Raw genomic sequence first — 20,961 nt, 5'->3', positions numbered from 1 at the left:
CCGCAGCAAGATTGTGGCCAGATGATCCGTTGATGCGATGTACCGATAAGGCAATTTACCGGCCTGCCTTCTGTGTTACCCAGAATGTGTGTTACCGTGCCTCAGTGGTGTCCGCGCCAATCCCAGGCTGATTGCACATCCAAATCCCAGTCCGCTGAATCTGGCACAAACAGTAACAATTACCAATTGTTTATTTGTTTTTACAAAGAGTTGTTGTCGTTGGTGGCCCCTCTGCTTGTGTGCTGCAAACTGCAGCTTGTTGATCGTTTAGTGGCTGGCTGGTTTACAGCTTCGATGGCTTGGTGTGTCGGTGGCACGTTGGGTTTGTATGTCGATGGCGCTGCGAATTCATCAATTGCTCGTTATCTTGATCGAAAAGAGTTGCAAATTCGCCACCATATTCTAGCCTTCAATTTGTTTTTGCTCATAGTGAAACTTTCTTTTGACTATATTTTGTTCTCTTTCATGCATTTTTTTTAATTAATGGCGAATAAAGACAATACAGTTGCAATCCAATAAAGGTTGAAAGTGTTTTAGAAATTTCAATTTATTACAAATTGATATGCGTAAATATCGCAGCCTGATAATTGTAAATACAATGTACATTGTTAAGTCCACGTTGAACTATTTTCTTCAACTGAAACTAAATTTTAACTTGAAAGTGATTCGCCTGAAACCCAATTTCGATTTCCATTTAACTGCAATAGTTGCGGAACTTACATCTGTTTAAGTGCATTGTGATTCCAGCAGTCGTAAATCTAAACCAGAAACAATTCTGGAGACCAGCCCAAATTCCTTCTGCAGCGAGTGTTCGTTCGACAAAAAGTATGCCAGCAACATTTGAGGCTTTTCTGATGCTAGTGCAGTTAAAGTGGCACGTAATTGTTGTTGTTGTTGCACGTCGCTTGTCGCATGTACTTTGTTACTTGCTACATGTTGAATACCCCAAGATGCGATGACACATTAAAGTTGTCGTCGTCAATTAGTTGAATGGCTGTATAAATTTATGTTATCAGCCCTCAATCGTAATATGCTCAAAGCGTCCGAATAACAAAAGACTAAAAAGTTAAAAAAAAACAAAGAATCGATTAGCTTTTCCCCTATTCAAGCATAGCTTCTTAAACTCATTATAAGGCGCATGTATGTGTGATTACATAAAAAAAATGTTTGGTTCTTACATTTTTGCTATATACAAACATGATATGAATATAGATATTATTTTTTAATACACATTTTTTCAATTTTATAGAAAGACACTTTATTTTGGTTTTCTGTTATTCATTTTACTTTGACAACAATAAAATTAATTTAGTGTTTACTATTTGAGATGTAATATCAAATAACTTTTGACCAGCCATCGCAACACCGGCTCGTTGGTCTAGGGGTATGATTTCCGCTTAGGGTGCGGGAGGTCCCGGGTTCAAATCCCGGACGAGCCCAAGTGCTAATATTTTTTTATAAACATTTTGGAAATTTTAAATTAAAAAATAATGGTTTCTGTTTTTTAAAATATAAATCACTCTTGGGCTCGTCCGGGATTTGAACCGGGACCTCCCGCACCCTAAGCGGAAATCATACCCCTAGACCAACGAGCCAATATGTTTTGGTTAACTTTACATTAAAAATTGGCCAAATTAATATAATAATATTAATATTTATATCTTTTCTTTAAAATTTACATTTTTTAAATTTGTTGTATATGATTTTACATAGTAGCATTAATAAAACACAAACGTCATTTTCATTTTATGAAAAAACCAGTATTTTGGTGCCTTTGCCTTAAATATCTTAGTTGCCGCCAACCATCCAATTGGCTCGTTGGTCTAGGGGTATGATTTCCGCTTAGGGTGCGGGAGGTCCCGGGTTCAAATCCCGGACGAGCCCAAGTGAAAGACTTTTTTTAATTGTGTAATCAAACAAACTATAGACATTGTTTTATAAATTTTTTTTATTATTTAATTTTGTTTCACAAATAACGACTTAATTTTAAATAATATTAAATGTATTGTATTTGCCACTAATATGGTAAGCTTAAAATTCCATCAGAAGTAAAATATTTCATTAATACCAATGGTTAACAAAACAAATATGTATATATGTGTATTTAGAGTTCTACATTTACATATTTATATATACACACATACGCAAAGATATGCATGCTGCAAAACAATTTAGATATAGTATTAAGGACATAAACACAACAAGTTACATGCAATGCCTTCGATGCATAAATACAATAGTTGAGCAATTAGGTTGTATAGTATGTATTAGTTATTGCTCTTCGATTTGATTTGATTTCAATTCATCTAAACACTATATAAATAAATGACACATTGTATGGACATAGAAAATTCTGGTAAACGTTACAGATTCAATAATAGAAAAGCTGTTGATAAATACATAAATTTAATGCTTTTTTGCCAAAAGAAAAACTATTTTGTCTAATAACAGATAACAGATACACGTACTGTTATTATTGTGAGTTGTGAGTTGTGTTATTGTTGCTGTTGTCATTAGTCATTCCATTGCTCAACGTCCCTTCCTATATCCATCGGAAGGGGGTGAACAGTCGTTGTTAGCGTTTAACTCAATCTTTTGCTGTGTAAAGTTTACAAGAAGCTTTGCTGCTCCGCTGCTGTTGTTGTCAACATCACCAACATCATCTTTGTTAATTTATAAAATGATTTTCGCATATTTACATGTAAGTGTGTATTCTTGTTTGATTTTTGCATTTGGTTTAGTTAATTATATGTTAAATAATTAAAATTATTTATTTATTTATTATTAGCACTAATTATTCTTTGGTTGTTCCACTGGTTCTGTTGTTGTTGTTCGCTCTTGGTTATTTGTTTTATTATTGTCGTTATTTCATTGCATTGATCATTGTGCTTTTTCTTGTTTTATTGCATTGTCTGCGTGTTGCTGTTGTTGAATATTAATAACGGCATCTGTCTTATAGATTCGATTGTGACTGGGTCCCTTTTTGACGGGGCTCTGTACTATTATTGTTGCTGTTCTTCGTGTCTCTGCATTTGATGGTGATGTTGATGACGACGATGATGATGCTGGTGATGGTGATATTGATGACAATGATGCTGGTGATGTTCTCGCAGTGGATTTTCTTAAATTCTTTCCAAACGTCGAGTTGCTTTTCAAACCTTCAATAAAACGTAAAAAGACATTAAGGTTTAGCACTGTGCATTTCTGGATATTGGTTAACTGTTATATTCTAAAACGAATATTGTGTTATTTTTGTGGAAGCCAACAGGTGAGTACTTAATACTAACAGAAATGTGCTTACGTATATTTAGTATGTATGTATGTATGTCCCATACCCAAAAACAAAAACAAAATAACAGCGACAGTGAAAGACGAAGGCAACAATAGATGAGAAAGAGGAGGATTATGTTGTGTTGAGGAGAGTGTGGGAGTTTTGTATTGTGATCAAAGTGTGTACGAGAGCAAGAGAGAAAGAGAGAGAGAGAGAGAGAGCGACAGAGAGAGAAAGTAACGGAGAGACTTAGAAACGAGAAATGCATTTCGTTTACCTTGGAAACAAAAACGATTCTGATACAGGGCAAATATATCGCTCGGCTTGTAGCACGGTTCATAGACGAGCTCATCGATGTTATCGATTCTATCGAATTTATCGACATTAACGATATCAATGCCACTATCAGGTATGCTTGCAGCAGACACTTGGCAATGATTTTGCCTATGGTAGGGTATCACAAACAGGTTCTGATCCAATTTCTCGGGCACTCCCGATGCAGGGGGTTCTATAGTTGTTCTTCTTGTTCTTTTACTTGTGGTCGTTGTTCTTGTTCTTGTTGTTGTGTTTGTACGAGTATCAACCATTATTTGTGGTGCACACTGAACAGGCTTTGTTTGTGATCGAAATTTTGATATTCGATTGTTTTGATTGTTGTGGTGTTGTGTGTTGTGTTGTGGAAGATGGTAATAAAGTTCAGTTAGTTGCTTGTTTGTCCTTTCTCTAATATTAGGGTTAGTCACAGGTATTGGTCTTTCTACCAATAGGTAGAAATCACTTAAGCATAATCACACTTCACAAATCCAACTCGCATAATCAGAAGAATGCTCACCTCGCTATCTTCACAAGAAGCATCGTCTTTGGAGCCAGCTGTTAGGCCTTGGACGAAATGCACATCGCTGCTAGGATCGTCAGATGCCAGATGGGCGCGAAATTGTTGATTTCTGCGATATGAAATTAATGATGGTTAGTTTCTGTTTCTCTGATCAGTTCTGTCAGATTGAAACTTACCTGAGCTCCAGCTGTTGCATTTGCTGAAAATGCCTTAACTTCCCGTTAGCCAGATGCAGCTTCTCCTCCAATGCTGCGTTTTCCACACACTTGATGGAATATTTTTCAGAAAAGGACAGTATCTCCAGACGTAACTCGTCGAGCTCCTCTCTGATTGTTGTTTAGAGTTCAGAATAAAATGGAAGTTAGGGGTATTTCATTGCGGTAAAAACGACTTACTCTTTTAGCTTGGCGCCATCTCCTCGCATGTGCTCACCCCGTTGCACCTGATGCAAAAACTCAGACTTGAACCGTGAAACCTCTCGTTGCACCTCACTCTCATGCGCCTTACGCATGGCGTCCAAAGCGGCCAGTGTTGCCTAACGAATTATAATCATTAAGATGTAAAGAATTTGAATGGAAAATTGAAAGACAGTTATCAAAAATATCAATAGGTATAGAAGCAGGAGCGGGAATTGTTTTCAGCAACGCCAAAATGATTCTTTTAAATATATATCCTGCTCTATAACATGGATCAGTAGTATTTATATTTGATATATTGATACCCAAAGTAAGGCACCAATATGTCAAAGGAGTCTTATAATTAAGTCATATAGAAAGCACTGATGGCAAGAGAGTAACATAAACCTGTGTCTCCTCAGCTAGAGCTGTTTCCTTTTCCGCTAGCAATCGATCAATTTCTATCTTGTGCTTCTCCTCCATATCGCATATAAGTCGGCGATGTGATGATTCCATGGCACTGAGACCCTTTTCGCAGAGTGTCTAAAATGAAAGTGTCTCTCGTTAATATCGAGGGGATATCAAAAAGGGGACCCTATTTACCCTCAGCTGCTCAATCTCAGTCTGGTAGCGCTTACGGAAACTCTGATCCTCTGCAACATTGTCATGCTCATGACGGTATACCTCGCGGAGGCACTCAAGTTGCTTGCCGTGCTCCCTTTCCAGAAGATCAAGACGCTTCTCAAGTCGTTTGCAGCGCTCCTGTTGCCGACCCAGTTCATCGCTGAGCTCATTACGCTGTTGCAGCAAAACTTGCTGCTCATTCTCCTGGCTGGCACATTTCTCCAATGAGATCGCTAGTTCTCCCTCGCGCTGTTCCAGCAGCTGCTCACTACGCTGCAAATCTGTTTCCGTTTGTTGATGAAGCGTCGTCAGCTTCTCAATGCGCTGATGAAGTTCGCTGCACTTGTGGCAGGCTTCCTGCAAGCAGGAGAGTTCCATCTGCTCGGTGACCAGCACACAGGTCTCGACCAGAGCTCGTTCCAACTGCCTGAGTCCATCTTTGCGTTCATTTAGCGGCGATACGGATCGACGGCTGCGCTGACCAACACGCAGTTGCTGCAGCTGGTTGAGACTTTGCTCCAGACGCTCCTTGGTGTTCAGCAACACATGCTCCAGACTGTGCAGGCGTTGCAATAGATGCGCATTCAAAGGTGATGATTGACTACTTGAGTCCCCGCTGGACTCAGTGGTGCTTGCTGTGCTACAATCGCCGGACTTATGCTCAACAGTTTCTCTTTGCAGCTCACTTAATTTCAGTTCCAGCTGTTCCTTGCCCTTAAGAGAGAGAGACCGTCTTCGTTCGGACTTGGCTAGTTTCTGCTTCAAGGCACGTACTTGTCTTTCCGATGTGCTGTACTTGATGGTCAGATCCTGAATGCGTGCTGCCATCAGCTGCAGCTGGGCGCCGTCTTCCATCTGGCAGCGTTCTAGCTTTTGTTGCAGTGCTGTCTGGATCAGTTCCAGAGCATCGTACTGGTTCTGTGACTGTTTGAGTTCTCGCTTCATGGCTCGAATCTCATTGACTGCCTTTTCGAATCGAGTACGCAACTCATTGTACTCCTCGGCAAGGGAATCTCTCTGCAAGCAGTAGGGATCAATGTCGCTAATAGTCGTTAGATCGCTTAGAGAGTCCATGCGCTTCATCTTGTGACGCTGCAGATTGCTCAGACTGGCCACTTGGTTGTTGTCCACTTGGAAATCACGCAATCTTTTATATAAGCTTTCGTTCTCCTCAATCCCCTGGGCCAGACGATCCTCCAGCTGTTTGATCTTACACTGGCTCTCTGTTAACTGCAGGCTTAGAGTGTGGACCAGCTCCGCAGCACTCTGTTTGGCACTGGTCAGTTCTCCATTCAATTGCTGCTGCTGCTCCTGCAGACGGGCCGTGAGTTCCTGCTCGGTACGTTGTAGTGTTGTAAGCAGCTCGGACATCCGTGCCTCTCTTATCTTGGCCTCGGTGCGAAGCGTCTCGCATTGTTGCTTTAGCTCACGCTCTGGTCGAATCTCCTCCGGCACGGCCATTAGGGACAGCTCATCGCTTGTCACGCTATCCACGGTGCTGCGGCGTGAGCTTGGTGGTGAGCTTCGACTGCGCTTGTGGAGACTGGCCAGGCTCCGGTTTCGCAGACAGCTCCGTAAAACGGGAGGAGATGGGGACAGCGGAGAGCCCCAGTCTAAACTATCACGTCGTCCGCCTTCTGATGCAGTACGATACTCCTCGTCCGACGAGAAATGTGGTCCATTTGCCGGTGTACACGGTGTTCCTGGCGTTCCAGGTGTAGCTGGACTTGAGCTGAGCGGATGTGTTGAATGTTGTTGCAACTGCGCTTTGATAAAATCTTGCTCAATGTCGCTGGACTTTATTATGGCTGCAGATGATGTCGCTATTGGTGTCGTCGTCGATGTCTCTAGTTGCTGTGTCAGACCTGCCGCACTCCGCAGGATCGCTAGCCAACTATTACGTGAACTGGGTGACAAGCTGGCCAAAAACAGTCGCTGCTTGTCCCAAGTGATCAGCTGAAACGCATGCTGCTTACTGGCACTAGGTTCCTCAACTACAGTTGATAGGCTGTTGACGTCCAGGACACCATCGAGAACGCCGCGTTCTTCGCAAAGCGGATCGCGATAATAGAAGAGTGCTGCTCCACTCAAGGTGAACCAATGCTTGCTCCATTCGCCTGTTCGGTTATCCAGCTTCATTAACCAGCCCTTTTTGGCATTTAGCGATTCCTCAACACTTTTACCCAACGTCTTATTAGCTGATGCTGCATTCTTGTTGCTGTTGTTGCTTAACTTGCTAACCGATCTCAGCTCATCCGATTTGGACATGTAGTTGGCGCACAGTTCGTCCAGATTGCAGCCACCATCTGGATCCCCACGTTCATGCTGATAATGCTTGGCCGATTTCACTTGTAACTGCAGTTCTAATCGACCAGAGGACTTGTTGTTCTTCGAGGTGTCTTCTTTTAACAGCTTCAATGAGTGTTGTTGTTGTTGCTGCTGGGAGACGAGTACCGTGGGTATCTTCTTGACTACTGCTGACACAATTGCTGGCGTCGAGTTAGCGGCTAGTGGTAGTGACTTTGGCCTTAAATTAACAATTGTCTGTGGCTCACTGCCAACGTTAAGAGATTTGCCCGAGGACATCACCTGGAAATCGGTCTCGTCGCAAGATGTATGGTATTGGTAATGATGTTGATGTTGATTATTCAACGCATTGTTCACAGCCATTGTGGACCAGCGTTTGCTTTGTTGTTGACTTAGGTTCGTTATTGTGTTGGCTATATCCTTGATTGACTTTTCATCCCGCCGTATATCCTCGATCAACAAACAACCTGCAAGATGGGAAATTTAATAAGTTTCAAATTAAATACTAGTTTTTTTGTTTAATGTAACGATTAAAGGTTTTTATGTATTAGGTATTAACTCTTATATTTAAGAAAATAAAAATATTTTACAAAATAAAAGGTTTATTTCGCTTTCAAATAATCATTAAATTTAAAATTTTAAGAATGTTATGGCTGTCATTGCAATGTTTTCCAGAATAGCTATTATTTTTGTAGGTTAATTCGATGTCAATAATTTCTTAGCTTAACAATATAAAGAACTTATTTCACTCTCACGAAAGAGGGCCTAACAAGGATAAGTTAACAGCCCTTATTTCCTTTAGCGGACCCTGTCGATTGGAATAGTCCCATCCCTAACGATTTTTTATGGCAACCATAAATCCATAAAACGCAGTACTGTTAAGTTATTCGTGGGCAAATATAATAAAACGATGAAAACAAGTTGAATGGTAAGAGGATCCTCCTCAGGTGATGTGCGATAAGGCGAACAAGTTTGCTCATCTAGTCTGTCAGGAGATTGAGTCGATAAGTAGCTGAAGGGAGAGCACCTGAGCAGGTGAGGGACCAAGATGGAGACATAATTTTATTAACACTCAAGTAAGCTGAGGATCCATGGGAAGAAGTTGTCCCATAAATATGTATGATTACAAAATATATATTTAGACAAAGCTGTTCTTGTCCTCTGGGCAGACCTGTTTAGGTTTATTATGATTATGATTCGAATTTCCGACAGACCATTAAAATCTTTGTGAGTCTGCGTGACTGACCGGAGTTTGAGTTCGAGTTTTGATTTTGAGTGCGATACAATTCGGTCAGTCGAACAGGTTGCACTCATAGCGAGCAACACGACGAAAACAGCAACGCAGCGTGCAAGCTTAATTTTTAGACATTTCGGCCAATCGAACTCCCTGCATTTATCTCGATTAGTTGGCCAAGAACCATAAGAGGAAGCATAACTAATGGAGCATCAGGCATGCTGGCTGGCTGGTTGTGTGAACTCCTTTGACTGACTGAGTGACTGACTGAGTGACTGACTCACCTAGCAGGTTCAAGGTTACTGTGCTAAATGCTGAGCTCTATACCTTTAATTGGCCGACTTGTTGGTCCCCAGTCACTTGCTTAAATAACACGACACGACAGGGCAGGGACAGGGACACAGACAGAGACTGGCAGGAATTGAAAACTGGGGCTGGTAAGGGGACCACGACGCCATCACTGATTATACTCAGCCCGAAAAGCTATGAGTATGTCCAGTATGTCTGCAATGGAATTTATAATGCTTATGATATTATACACACTGGCATTCAGGCAGGCTAGGCCTCTTGGATGGAAGACGGAGGAGAGATACTGCTTCGACGATTTACTGTCAAGTTAAAGCCGAAGCTATTTTACTCTCACCATTCCATTGAAAAGTGTACTCAAGATTGATTTGAATTCTTTAATTGCGAGCTTTATTGGCGGATGTGTGGCTAAAGTTTCACAATCGAATGATATTATTTTCAATGATTTGATACCAGCATTTAATTTTGAGGAAATGAGTTTATGATTGATTGAGTGGACTCCGTAAATATTGCAAATGGTTAAAAGACGCGTCCTTTCTCTTTCTCCTGATATTTTTTAATTAAGCATATTTGATTAATTATATCGACCATTACGACAAACTAAGGAACCCACTTAATCATGGCCAAGTGCTTCCTGTAACTTACAAAACAACTCCGCCTTTTCATAATAAATAAATAAAACCATTTGCCATGTTCTAAGCTAGCATCTTTTGAGGCAATGAAACGAAATGAAAGCGAAAATTGCTTTTGCAAGAATCTAACCCATGCCACTTACATCTATACTACATACTCCATACTCCATGCTTCATTCTTCACTCTCCTCACCTTGGGCAGCTCACATGATGACTTTGAATAATTTCTAACTGACTGGATCGATGCATAAATTGAGCGCCAGAGCTTCTTGGGCAGGAACGGAGTTTTTGCACTTATGAATATTTATTGCTTGCTGCGATGCCAAGCCGGCAACTCTTTTGAGTCTCTGGGGTCTCTCGTAAATTATAAAAAGCGTGTCTTTGGTCATAGTATTCGCCATCTTTGTACTCTTCGTCTCAATTCAGATATTGAACTATCGATGCCAGTTTCTATTGGCAGTGTAATCCAAAACTTGATGCATTATGTTCACAAAGTACGTTTTGATTTAGCAAAGATTTCTTAAAATTTCAAGTTTCAGAATGATCCTACATTCTATGGTATTCTAGTCATCCGACTTTTGAGAGCAATCAACATTCGAAAAATCCATTCTCTATCGCTCTACCCCCTCAATTAAGGTTTGCAGCACGCCAAGATATATTAGTACTGTAATTATTCACTTTGTGGCAACTGCCGTGAATCTCGCCCATTACAACTTCCAACTGGCCACATGCATCCCGGTCTACGGAAATGTATAGGGCGGAGGACTATCTAGAAATGCCAGCTTCAGCGAGAAACATACAGACATATATGCATTCATTTATACAAATGTATGTTCTTATGTGTATGTCAAGAGTTTGTATATCAGTTTCAGTATGGGCCGCCTAAGACAGCCGCAAGCCCCGAGGACATTAGGTGAAGACAGTTTACAATCTTTGTCGTTGTGCATTTTCAAAGTGCTCTTTCATCGCGAATGTAGCCAGAAAGCTTCTGTCTAGGTCAATAAATTGCCTCATTTGCTGGGCAATTTGGCTCTCTGATGGAAAATAATAAGTTTGTGTCAGCTGAACAATTCATAAAACTGCTTTCAGTAGTAATAAACGATAGAGCAGGTGATAGTAATAATAAACTTAATATTTGGAATAGGACACAAAATAGAAATGGAATTGTCTTTGAGTTATCAAAGAACCCAATGAAAGATGGAAAATGTGAAGCAAACGATTTGAAAATTGCAATAAGCATTATATCGATTCACGAATAATAACTTGTAAATAGATCGAGTTTAAATTGTTAATTTTGTTTTTGTAACGCATTAGCATTTCATGACATGTTAAAAATTTAAAACTCATATGAATCATATAACGCTATGCGTACGTATTTTTGGGGCATCAGAAGGTATGAGTATGTTTGGCGGATACACTATAATTTAAGCGTGAATATCATTTTTCCATGAACAAGTATCCTGCAGCAATGCATGTGAGAACATTCACAGTATCTGCAATTACGAGACTCAGCTCGGTCAGCGAGTCAGTTCTGAAGCAACCTGAGCTGAGCTGAGCTGAGACCCTTCTGAAACCCCTTTTGGGCCATTTGGGCATAAGCTATGAGGTAGAAGAAAGACTCGCAAATACTCGTAAGTGTGTGCATCTGTCTGTCCGTCTGTTGGATCTAAAGAAAATTTATGAAGCCTACCATTAAGTAGGGATCTGGGGAGAAGCTGGCCCTGCACGTTTGTGCCTATTATTGTTGTTGTTGTGGTAACTGTGCGAATTCAAGGTTAATTTTGTAGCTGCGGATTTAACTAGCTGCTCCGCATTGCCCTCTTTGCCAATCAGGAAAGCATCTACCGCCGCAACCGCCGCCCTTATGCCACCCAGCTGAGAATGTGTCTGGGCCCTTCTGGTTGATAATTTTGATTGCTTGAAGCCATAAATGATCATAAAAATTATAACAGTCGGTGCAAAGAGGCCAGCAAAATGTGAAAAAGGCAAAATACAACAACTAAATACTAAAACAGCCTGCGAAGGGTGGGGCTTAAGCAGAAGAGAGATGGGGGGAGAAAAATAAAATCACAATCATGATGCAGATTGTGCAAATATAGGCTTTGAGGCAAAAGTAAAAGTCGCTTTATCATCTTCTTAATACATGTTTATATGAACTCGTTGCTGTATTTTAGTTGGCCTCAATACAAAGAGATCCTTGACCAACTGTTCCATTATATATATATATATATATATATATATATATATATATAAATATATAATATATATATATATATATATTCCTTGTGTACCCGCTACCCAAAGGGTAGATATTATCATTATCAAATCAGAAGGAAGTATTTCCGACGCCATAAAGTTTATATATTTTTGATCAGCGTCAACAACTGAGGCGTTATAGCCATGCCAGTTTTTTTTCGATAGCACTTGTTATTTTTTTTAGATTTTTAGCAGTGGAGTATTTATGATGTTAAAGTATGTTGATATACCAAACAAGCCTTCGGTATATTTTTGTATTTTTCGGGTATGAATGATTTTTAATTTTATCAAAATAGAGTTTCATACCTCGATTTGTAATTTCGTTGCCTGCATTGCGATTGTTCTCGTCCTGTCCTCCGATGCTGCTAGATGATGATGTGACTTTGGCTTTTCGGGACGTTGACACTTGTTGCTCCTCATCATCATCACCATTGTCATTTTCGTCATCATCCTCATCTTCGTCCTCCCCAGTTTCAACACCATCATCTTCATCATCATTGGGTGTTGAGTTTCTTGAACTGGGACAATCAAGATTACCAATCAAACTTGACGCGGACTGTGAGGACGTCAGCGTATCCTTGTGATATGAACTATGGCGATTTCCCAACTTGATCGCCAAGTCTACATTGGCGGATTGGCGAAGACAATTGATCTGACCACCCGGCAATGTGGTACTCCGCTTGTGACGACCCTTCGACTTTGGAAACGCTGTCAATATATTCAGCCACCATTGCGATTCCTCTGAGTTGATGCCCTTCACATAAGTCACTCGCTCCGGCGCTGTTATGGCAATGGAGTTTGTGTGGCCGGTTACTTCCTCCGCGCTGCTTACTTCCATAACTTTGGTCATATCAATGCAAGCCTGTGGCACCGTCTCGGGCTACACAGAAGATTTTGGTTTAAAATGTTTCAAATAAATAGTAAGTTTACTGTTTACTTACAAAGTCATCCACTGAGTAAGTGAGCTCTCCATCGTCATAAAGCACAAACCACCGTCTCTGCCAACGCTAAAATGGTGAATAAATGGAAAAATTGTTTGTTATTTATAACGAAGTCTCAAAATGTGAAATAATTAGATTATAAAAAATGTTCTGTCGATTTTTATCAATTATCACAATTATTAATTTTTACTATTATTATGGTAATATATTACCATGTGGTGCCTTACTCACAGCCAGAGCCAGACAAATATCCAGAGCCTCAGCCATACCTATAACTATGGTCTTGGTTGTAACGCCTCCACAGAGGAAATCAGCATTCATATTTCATTCATATGCCATCGGGTTTTTTGCTGACGATCCCTCTCAAAATTGCGAGTCAATGCCTACGTTTATCTTAACACGACTTTGATTATTACTGTTGTCACGAAAGATTACAACAACAACAAAGATGGTGCATAGTCTACACCTAGGCGGAGAACCGTCTCTGCTCGGACTGCAGAAAATTGCAGTGATGGTGATATTTATGCAAATTGCTAAAAGTCAACACAAATTAAGCCAAAGATTCAAAAAGATGACATTGAAATGTTGCATCGTCTTTTAGTTCGTTCCTAAACTGTATTCCATATATAACTTGATTTTCCTGCCTCCCACATTAAAAGCACAACAAACTATTCAAATAATTCCAAGTATATACATGTATTCGTGTGAATATGGGCGTGTCCGTGTGAGGTGTGTCGAGTGATTTATTTTTAAACAATTACTATTCGCCAAGTTGGTGAGCATTCATTGCCAGCCTATCGCCTAAAATATGAATTCAAAGAAAGTTTTTTTTTGCCTCCTTTTCAGCGTAATATCCAAATATTATCATATGTTATTTATTCCCGAAAGATGGTAAGTCCATTGAAAACTAATACAGTCTGAGCAAACATATTTAAAATAACTTCTAGAAATATTGCTCACTAAATTTTCGAAAAAATATATTAATCTACTAATCAACTATGTATAATAAGGAAACTAATGCTGATAACTCTCGGTATGTACTATTGGGAATGATTGATTACGAGTATGCAATTTTCAATGTAAATTTAATTATTTGGAATATAATATAGCTCAGTTGCTATGGCTAAAAATGTGGCAATACACATGTGCTGCTTAAAAGGGGCATTAAGTGCAGCCTTTAGTGTCTGAATACTAATTAGGGCTAATCTCAATACTGATTATAATAATTACTTCACTCATTGATTAATATATAAATGAGAACATATATGACAAACACTTTCTAATAATATATAATATCGGATGGGTCAAAATAATGTTAAAGAGTGTAGTTCGGCAACGATTTTCGGCAACCGCTCGCGGCTGATAAGAACCCATATCGCCGCCAGACGTCTGAGGTTTCTTTTGGGTCTCAATCAGTCGATTACATAGCTCGAAGCTCATGGCTCTGCACGATGCAAATGGCCAAAAGTGTTGCTAAGAGAAAGAAAGCATTTATATATTGAAATTTTATGTTGCGATACTGTTTAATATACTTTATGGCAATAACATGCGATATAGAATGTGTAGATCATTTTAAAATGCCATATGATGTGCTCTGCATAAAAGACCAATAAATTTACTTAACTACACTTGAAGTGCGTATATAGTATTTAATCTGCTGCCCATTCTATTTACAAGCATATCTCTCATATGTATAAACAAAACAGGCAACACGAGCCCACTCTTTCGACTCATTTATATCACAGATTGTAAACAAGTTTTATTTTTATACTCTTTAGGAGGGTCTAGTAAATTGATTCAACCAGAGTGATTATAAATCCAATTTACCTAGGCAATTTGTTGTGTTAGGGTATCTCATTTTTGTAGAGTCTTTGCACGATTTTTCCTTGCTCGTGTATTCTGCGTCTATTTAACATTTTTCCGCGTTCTATCTCTTTCTAAGTGTCTATTGCTTTATTCTACAATCCAGTATAGTTTCTTTAACCCTATTACGGTTGCTGAGCTTCTATTACTTTGATTCACTTTATAAAGATATCAAGATTAAATATAGTTTTTACAAAAATGAATACATAAGGAATTAAAGCTAATATATTTTATTTCTATAATAAGTCAATTAAACCAGAATTTATTAGGGTTAAGACTGATCTCTCCATGCACATGGCAAATTTATTTTTTGCGCTCTTTGGCGACTGTGGGCTCGGCAATTTAAGGCAGCCTGATGGGATGCGTTTCAGCGGGGAGAGAAGGTGTGTGCGGGTGTGTCTCTCTGTGTGCTCGTGTGTGTGTTTGTGTGGTCTCCTCACCACACAGTCTGTCTTTGCCTGTCTGAGTATGTGTTAAACTAGTGAGAGGCCAAGCATGCTGATACCCGTCTTGATGCCCCCAGCCAACCTAACGAAGTGCTGCTCGGCTATGCAAATGAGCCGATGTTCAATTTGTGACCACAACAAAGCAAAACATCTTGCCTACGTCTATTGATTTGACTTTCAGCGAAGGTCAGATCTACAAGCGTGCTGCTATTTATGTACTCTCAGTCTTTCCTTCTGTCTATCTATCTCTCTCTCCTTCTCTCATCCCTCCATGTTTCATATCGTTTGTTTGTTTTCGTTTTACACTTGCACATTACATTATACATGCACACATATGTATATACAAAGTATGCTTGTGTGTATGCCCGACTTGGATAGCGGCTTGGACTTGGGCGTATTTAAGCCGTTACTTGCTCTGAGGCAAACGATTATTGTCAGCACTTTGAAGGCAGTTAGACCGGACTCATAATCTAAGCTAAGTAAGTAAATATTATTATTCTAGCACAGTGCCATGTGTTCCTTCATCTAACATAAGATATGAGTGCGATAAACTAGTCGAAAATGTGGCGCGTGCAGACTAGATATGTCAGTGGTTTATAATTAGATAAGGCCTCGCAAGGGGCATTTAAAGAGGAGTATATGTGTTGCACAGAAGGACAATTAATCGCAATTATAATCGCAATTGAGGGCTAGAACCTTTATCAGTCGATAGATGGGCAATCCCACCTGCAATCTACATCAAAACGACTTAAGAATCATTCTACCCGCGAACAGCAACCGAAAAATGGGCAAACGCACACGAGCATAATAAATAAAACTAAATATATACGCCATGCGGCTATATAAAGCCGGCGAAAAGTTGACTGGAAAAAAACCAAAACAAACGAAACAAAAACATACGTAAACATACGACAGCAGCTGACGGTGACATCGACAACGTTGACGTCGACGTCGACGACGCACTGAACATCGCAGTCGACGTCTGCTGCGCTGTAGACATCTCTGCCGACAACACGCGTCGGCAGTGATAAGCCGTTTGCAAACGAGACGGTACGGGAGCCACTCGGAAATCTATAGAGAACTATTTCAGCTATAAATAGAAGACTTCGTCTAGCGAATCTAACATACAGTTCTTCATTCTCAGCCCATACAGGTGCTCAGTTGAAAATACGCAAAACAAATTCAGAATGGCAATCGCTAACAAGAACATCATCTTCGTCGCCGGTCTGGGAGGCATTGGTCTGGACACGAGCCGGGAGATCGTCAAGAGCGGCCCCAAGGTAAGTGTTGCACACTTTCCAGACGTCACTGTGAATGTGTCCTTCATGAAAATTCTCCGCACCTTATGGTATTTTAGAACCTGGTGATCTTGGATCGTATTGAGAACCCCGCGGCCATTGCCGAGCTGAAGGCAATCAATCCTAAGGTTACCGTTACCTTCTATCCTTATGATGTTACTGTTCCGCTGGCGGAGACCACCAAGCTCCTCACCACTGTGTTTGCCCAGCTCAAGACTGTTGATCTCTTGATCAATGGCGCCGGCATCCTTGACGATCATCAAATCGAACGCACCATTGCCGTCAATTTCACCGGTCTGGTCAACACCACGACCGCCATTCTGGAGTTCTGGGACAAGCGCAAGGGCGGCCCAGGCGGCGTTATTGCCAACATCTGCTCAGTGACTGGATTCAACGCCATCTACCAGGTGCCCGTTTACTCAGCCTCCAAGGCGGCTGTTGTCAGCTTCACCAGCTCATTGGCTGTAAGTATCATATATCAGGAATTCTAGGGCTGTTTTTTTAAACTTCAGAGTATACAATGAAATATTCTTCATACAGAAACTGGCCCCTATTACTGGAGTGACTGCCTACTCCATCAACCCTGGTATTACCAAGACAACTCTGGTCCACAAATTCAACTCTTGGCTCGATGTGGAGCCTCGCGTTGCCGAGCTGTTGGATGAGCATCCCACTCAGACTACTCTCCAATGCGCCCAGAACTTTGTCAAGGCAATTGAGGCTAACCAGAATGGTGCCATCTGGAAACTGGACTTGGGTCGTTTGGACCCCGTCAACTGGACCAAGCACTGGGACTCTGGCATCTAAAGTGTTTAGGCAGTTTAGAGCAAATCATTATTGCGCAGTAGGTTAAGGTTATAACATATATTGTAAATATTCACGTATCTCGCGTTCCACTCGTTTTTAATTCGGTTCGAATCGTTCACTACGTTCTATTGTATTTTGAATATGATAATAAACATAATAAAAAAATCCATGAAATTCAAACAACAAATACGAGATAAGTGTGCTCAATTAATTAAATAGATAAAAAAATGGACTAGATGGGTTGCTTGCTCCACTTAAAGACTCCGTCAGTGGTAAACCAGAACTCGAATCGTCTAGTAGGAACAATGTTCGATTTAACGGGCAAGAATGTCTGCTATGTGGCTGACTGCGGCGGAATTGCGCTGGAGACCTGCAAGGTGCTGATGAGCAAGAATATTGCTGTAAGTGCGAATATTCGAAACCCGAGCTCTCTCTGATTTAGAAACTGTTTTTTATTTTAGAAACTAGCTATGTTGCATAGCGTGGAGAATCCTCAAGCGATTGCACAACTCCAAGCCATTAAGCCCAGCACGCAGATATTCTTCTGGACCTACGATGTGACCATGGCAAGAGAGGATATGAAACAATATTTTGACGAAGTCATGGTCCAAATGGACTACATCGATGTTCTCATCAATGGAGCAACCCTCTGCGATGAGCAGAATATCGACGACACAATCAACACAAATCTCACGGGAATGATGAACACCTGTGCCACGGTGCTGCCCTACATGGATAAACAGCAACTGGGCAAGGGCGGGCTGATTGTGAATGTGACCTCTGTGGTTGGATTGGATCCGTCCCCTGTTTTTTGTGCCTACAGTGCCTCCAAGTTTGGAGTTATTGGATTTACGCGCAGCCTGGCGGTAAGAAAGGCGAAAAATATGCTTCAATTTTTCAGACGCTAAGTGCATCCTTTTATAGGACCCACTGTACTATACTCAGAATGGAGTGGCTGTAATGGCGGTTTGCTGTGGACCAACCAAAATGTTTGTCGATCGGCAACATACCGCCTTCCTCAGCTATGGACAACCATTCGTCGATCGTCTACGCACAGCCCCTTGCCAAACGACCTCTATATGTGCCAAGAATATTGTGAAGGCCATCGAATGTGCTGACAATGGTCGAATATGGATTGCGGACAAGGGTGAACTAGAACTGGTCAAATTACATTGGTATTGGCACATGGCTGATCAGTTGGTCAACTATATGCATAGTCCCAGTGAAGATAAGGACGACGATTAAGGCAGACAGTCAACGGGGATGTATCTGTAGTTCTATTCCAAAAATAAATGATAATGTGAGTGTGCCTAAAGTATGCTTTGTATTTCTAATCAAAAACAACCCCAAGTAATATTCTAAAGCCCATTAATATTTGTGGCGCACAAAAGTATGCATTCGTATTGAATAAGTTAAAAAATATATATTTCATGCAGAACTATTTTGTAATAGAACGAGGTCGTTAGTAATGAAATTTTAATGGAGTTTTTGCTCAATGAAGTTCCTTCCACGAAAATATGACATGTCGTTGGCTTACATTCAAAGTCGCACTTAAAACCAATACAATTTGGAATGAAGTAATGAATCAGAAATCAACTTAGAATATTCTCATGCAGATTCTAATCTACGCCCCTGAAAGTATGCTCAAATCTATTACTAAAATATTTACCCACAAGTGTTTTTAAAAAATGAAAATAACCTCTTACTCGTGTTTCTCATTTTACAACGTCACAAAGTTAATCGAACTTTGGCACATTTCCTGAGTTTCGCTGCGAATCGCATGCAGACCGAGAAAAAAAAATTATGAGAAGGTATTCGGATGTTTTCTTGAATAATCAATAGCCATTAGCCGTAGGAACAATAAAAAAATAAATAATAAAGCTACAGTTGAGAGTAGAGATATGAATAAAAGGAAACCAATGCGGTATTCACTTTAAAGTATACAAAATTAATATGCCGCAAAAATACTAAACATATACCGAATGCTACATTTGGTATATTGATATAATACTACATTCATAATATACTGCATACAGTCCAAATATATCAGATTGTTAGCCAAAGCAAATAAGACCCATTGCAGTAGGAGTTTTTCCCCATATGAAAGTATTTCTAGAATAACTTCTACACTATACTATCTACTATAGTTATTATTGTATGTAATAAAAATCCGCTCTCTTCAAAGTTATGCTTGTTATTCGAGTTTTGTCCTTTTGTTGGACATGAAACAAACTTGATCTGCGTGCAAGCATAACAAATGCTGTCGAAAAAAAAGCATAGCTCTATCTCTTATAGTCTCTGAGATCCAGTGTTTCATACGGACAAAAAGACAGCCAGACGAACATAGCTATATTGTCTCGGCTGTTGAATCTTATGAATAATATATGTACATACATATATACCTTATGGGATGAAAGATGTCTCCTTCTGCCTGTTACATACATATTCTGCAGTTATAATAATTGTCATTTACAACAACAAAATGTGTTAAAAAAAATTATGAAAGCATATTTAATATTATTTTTTAATAGAAACTAAGCAAAGCTTGCAGTCACAAATTATTTTATGTAATAATAATAATAAATACAACAAAGAACGGTGAGAGAGAAGAGGGAGGGATTGGTAGAAAAAGAGAGCGAGAGCGAGGTAGTGAGGGAGAGAGAAAAAGAAAGAGAGAGGGAGTGAGACAGAGACAGCAAAAGAATGTACGATGTTGCAGTAGGTGGAGATTAATCAAAATGCTGTTTAATTTGCATTACGTGCTTGGTCACCAGCTATTTTTTATTAATTAACCTGACGGATGAACGTTGAAGCAACGAAAGATTATAATTATAGTATTACGAGTACGAGCACGGGTCGCGAGTCGAGTCCAAGTGCACATAGCATGGGCCTGTCGACATTCAGTTGATATTATGCATTATCTACATAATCATGCATACTTTTCATAAGCATTCCTATAGCACGAGAATTTTATAATGAGCAGAGTGAGTGACAGTCAAAAGGAATTAATATTGTTGCTTGCATATGGAAGGCCTTACTTCTTAGTTAAATACCTCTTAAGTGAAGTATTAAATAATACTTAATAAATAAAATTGAGTATACATATATCTGTTCTGATAAAGTCACAAAATCCATATCTACCACCAAAACTCTTAGTGTACATATTGTACATATTCTTAATATTGAAATTAAATATAGTTTGGAAGGGATTTTAGTCAGAGATGAAACGTTTATGTCTTCTTTGTTAAGGGATTCGTTGGCACGTGACTAAATTGTTTGGAAATTGTTGGGCTGCGATCAATGTTACTCATTACTCATTTTTTGTGTGCAGAGTCAGCTCAGGTATGACGCTGAGCAGCTGGAGCAAAAAAGACAGTCTTCAACCGGTCTACAGAAACAGGAAGTAAGTTTAGTTTTGGATGACTTCGTTGTATGTCCCGTCCCATCCCGTCCATCGTCAAGTTCATTGTCATAGAGTTGTGCAATTGATCTGGGCAGCAAGCGAGCGTCACCCCAGACTTGACGATATCGATGATGTTAAAGTTGTTGGGCGAGTCCCAAAGCCTTTTACCGGTCTCAGTCCTGCTTGGGGCCTACTCGGTATGCGCTTTGCGTGCCTGCCTGCCTGGCTGCCTAATAGAATTTGCTTGATGCGATAGTGCCACAAGTATGTTACCTGCTTCAACCCCTTATTCTCGATTACTTTTTTCGCCTGCCTTCAAAAAAGGCAGCTGCATTGTCTATTG

General features: G+C 40.0%; 3 protein-coding genes and 2 non-coding genes across 8 annotated transcripts in view; 4 read left to right on the top strand and 1 right to left on the bottom strand.

Moving 5' to 3' along the window:
• The first annotated feature begins 1,367 nt into the window (after positions 1 to 1,367).
• On the top strand, positions 1,368 to 1,439 carry Trnap-agg (transfer RNA proline (anticodon AGG)). Its single transcript has one exon. It is a non-coding gene; the product is annotated as a tRNA-Pro (tRNA).
• Positions 1,440 to 1,812: 373 nt separating this feature from the next.
• Positions 1,813 to 1,884, top strand: Trnap-agg (transfer RNA proline (anticodon AGG)). Its single transcript has one exon. It is a non-coding gene; the product is annotated as a tRNA-Pro (tRNA).
• Positions 1,885 to 1,958: 74 nt separating this feature from the next.
• Positions 1,959 to 20,961, bottom strand: part of LOC132798972 (protein outspread) — a 69,903-nt gene continuing 50,900 nt past the window's right edge. The window contains exons 1-10 of one of the 4 annotated variants that reach the window (XM_060811025.1): positions 13,033 to 13,083; positions 12,802 to 12,867; positions 12,167 to 12,740; positions 5,105 to 7,899; positions 4,910 to 5,044; positions 4,502 to 4,641; positions 4,283 to 4,432; positions 4,104 to 4,215; positions 3,549 to 3,882; positions 1,960 to 3,158 (exon numbers count right to left, since the gene is read on the bottom strand). In XM_060811025.1, coding sequence (XP_060667008.1) covers positions 2,881 to 3,158; positions 3,549 to 3,882; positions 4,104 to 4,215; positions 4,283 to 4,432; positions 4,502 to 4,641; positions 4,910 to 5,044; positions 5,105 to 7,899; positions 12,167 to 12,740; positions 12,802 to 12,867; positions 13,033 to 13,068 — 4,620 coding nt within the window. In that variant the 5' untranslated portion in view covers positions 13,069 to 13,083 and the 3' untranslated portion in view covers positions 1,960 to 2,880. Of the gene's footprint in view, positions 3,159 to 3,548; positions 3,883 to 4,103; positions 4,216 to 4,282; positions 4,433 to 4,501; positions 4,642 to 4,909; positions 5,045 to 5,104; positions 7,900 to 12,166; positions 12,741 to 12,801; positions 12,868 to 13,032; positions 13,084 to 20,961 lie in introns of those variants that run through there. The other 3 variants (XM_060811023.1, XM_060811024.1, XM_060811026.1) reach the window with 3 other exon arrangements.
• On the top strand, positions 15,499 to 17,402 carry LOC132798976 (alcohol dehydrogenase). Its single transcript, XM_060811032.1, has 4 exons — positions 15,499 to 15,589; positions 16,255 to 16,390; positions 16,468 to 16,872; positions 16,949 to 17,402. Exons 2-4 carry the CDS (start codon positions 16,298 to 16,300, stop codon positions 17,213 to 17,215), a joined length of 765 nt encoding a protein of 254 aa, XP_060667015.1. The 5' UTR covers positions 15,499 to 15,589; positions 16,255 to 16,297; the 3' UTR covers positions 17,216 to 17,402.
• LOC132798974 (alcohol dehydrogenase-related 31 kDa protein) lies at positions 17,478 to 18,669 on the top strand. Its single transcript, XM_060811029.1, has 3 exons — positions 17,478 to 17,616; positions 17,677 to 18,081; positions 18,140 to 18,669. The coding sequence occupies exons 1-3, from the start codon at positions 17,521 to 17,523 to the stop codon at positions 18,458 to 18,460; spliced, it is 822 nt and encodes a 273-aa protein (XP_060667012.1). The 5' UTR covers positions 17,478 to 17,520; the 3' UTR covers positions 18,461 to 18,669.

Source organism: Drosophila nasuta, chromosome 2L (genome assembly GCF_023558535.2).
Source record: "Drosophila nasuta strain 15112-1781.00 chromosome 2L, ASM2355853v1, whole genome shotgun sequence".
Taxonomy (NCBI): Eukaryota; Metazoa; Arthropoda; class Insecta; order Diptera; family Drosophilidae; genus Drosophila; species Drosophila nasuta.
This window is presented reverse-complemented; position numbering and strand designations above follow the sequence as displayed.

What these genes read in the sequence shown, in the direction of transcription:
- LOC132798974 (XM_060811029.1), top strand. Translation starts at nt 17,521, where the DNA reads ATGTTCGATTTAACGGGCAAGAATGTCTGCTATGTGGCTGACTGCGGC. An exon ending in TGATGAGCAAGAATATTGCT is followed by an intron (nt 17,617 to 17,676) that starts GTAAGTGCGAAT and finishes TTTTTATTTTAG; the next exon opens with AAACTAGCTATGTTGCATAG. An exon ending in GATTTACGCGCAGCCTGGCG is followed by an intron (nt 18,082 to 18,139) that starts GTAAGAAAGGCG and finishes ATCCTTTTATAG; the next exon opens with GACCCACTGTACTATACTCA.
- LOC132798976 (XM_060811032.1), top strand. Translation starts at nt 16,298, where the DNA reads ATGGCAATCGCTAACAAGAACATCATCTTCGTCGCCGGTCTGGGAGGC. An exon ending in TCGTCAAGAGCGGCCCCAAG is followed by an intron (nt 16,391 to 16,467) that starts GTAAGTGTTGCA and finishes ATGGTATTTTAG; the next exon opens with AACCTGGTGATCTTGGATCG. An exon ending in GCTTCACCAGCTCATTGGCT is followed by an intron (nt 16,873 to 16,948) that starts GTAAGTATCATA and finishes TTCTTCATACAG; the next exon opens with AAACTGGCCCCTATTACTGG.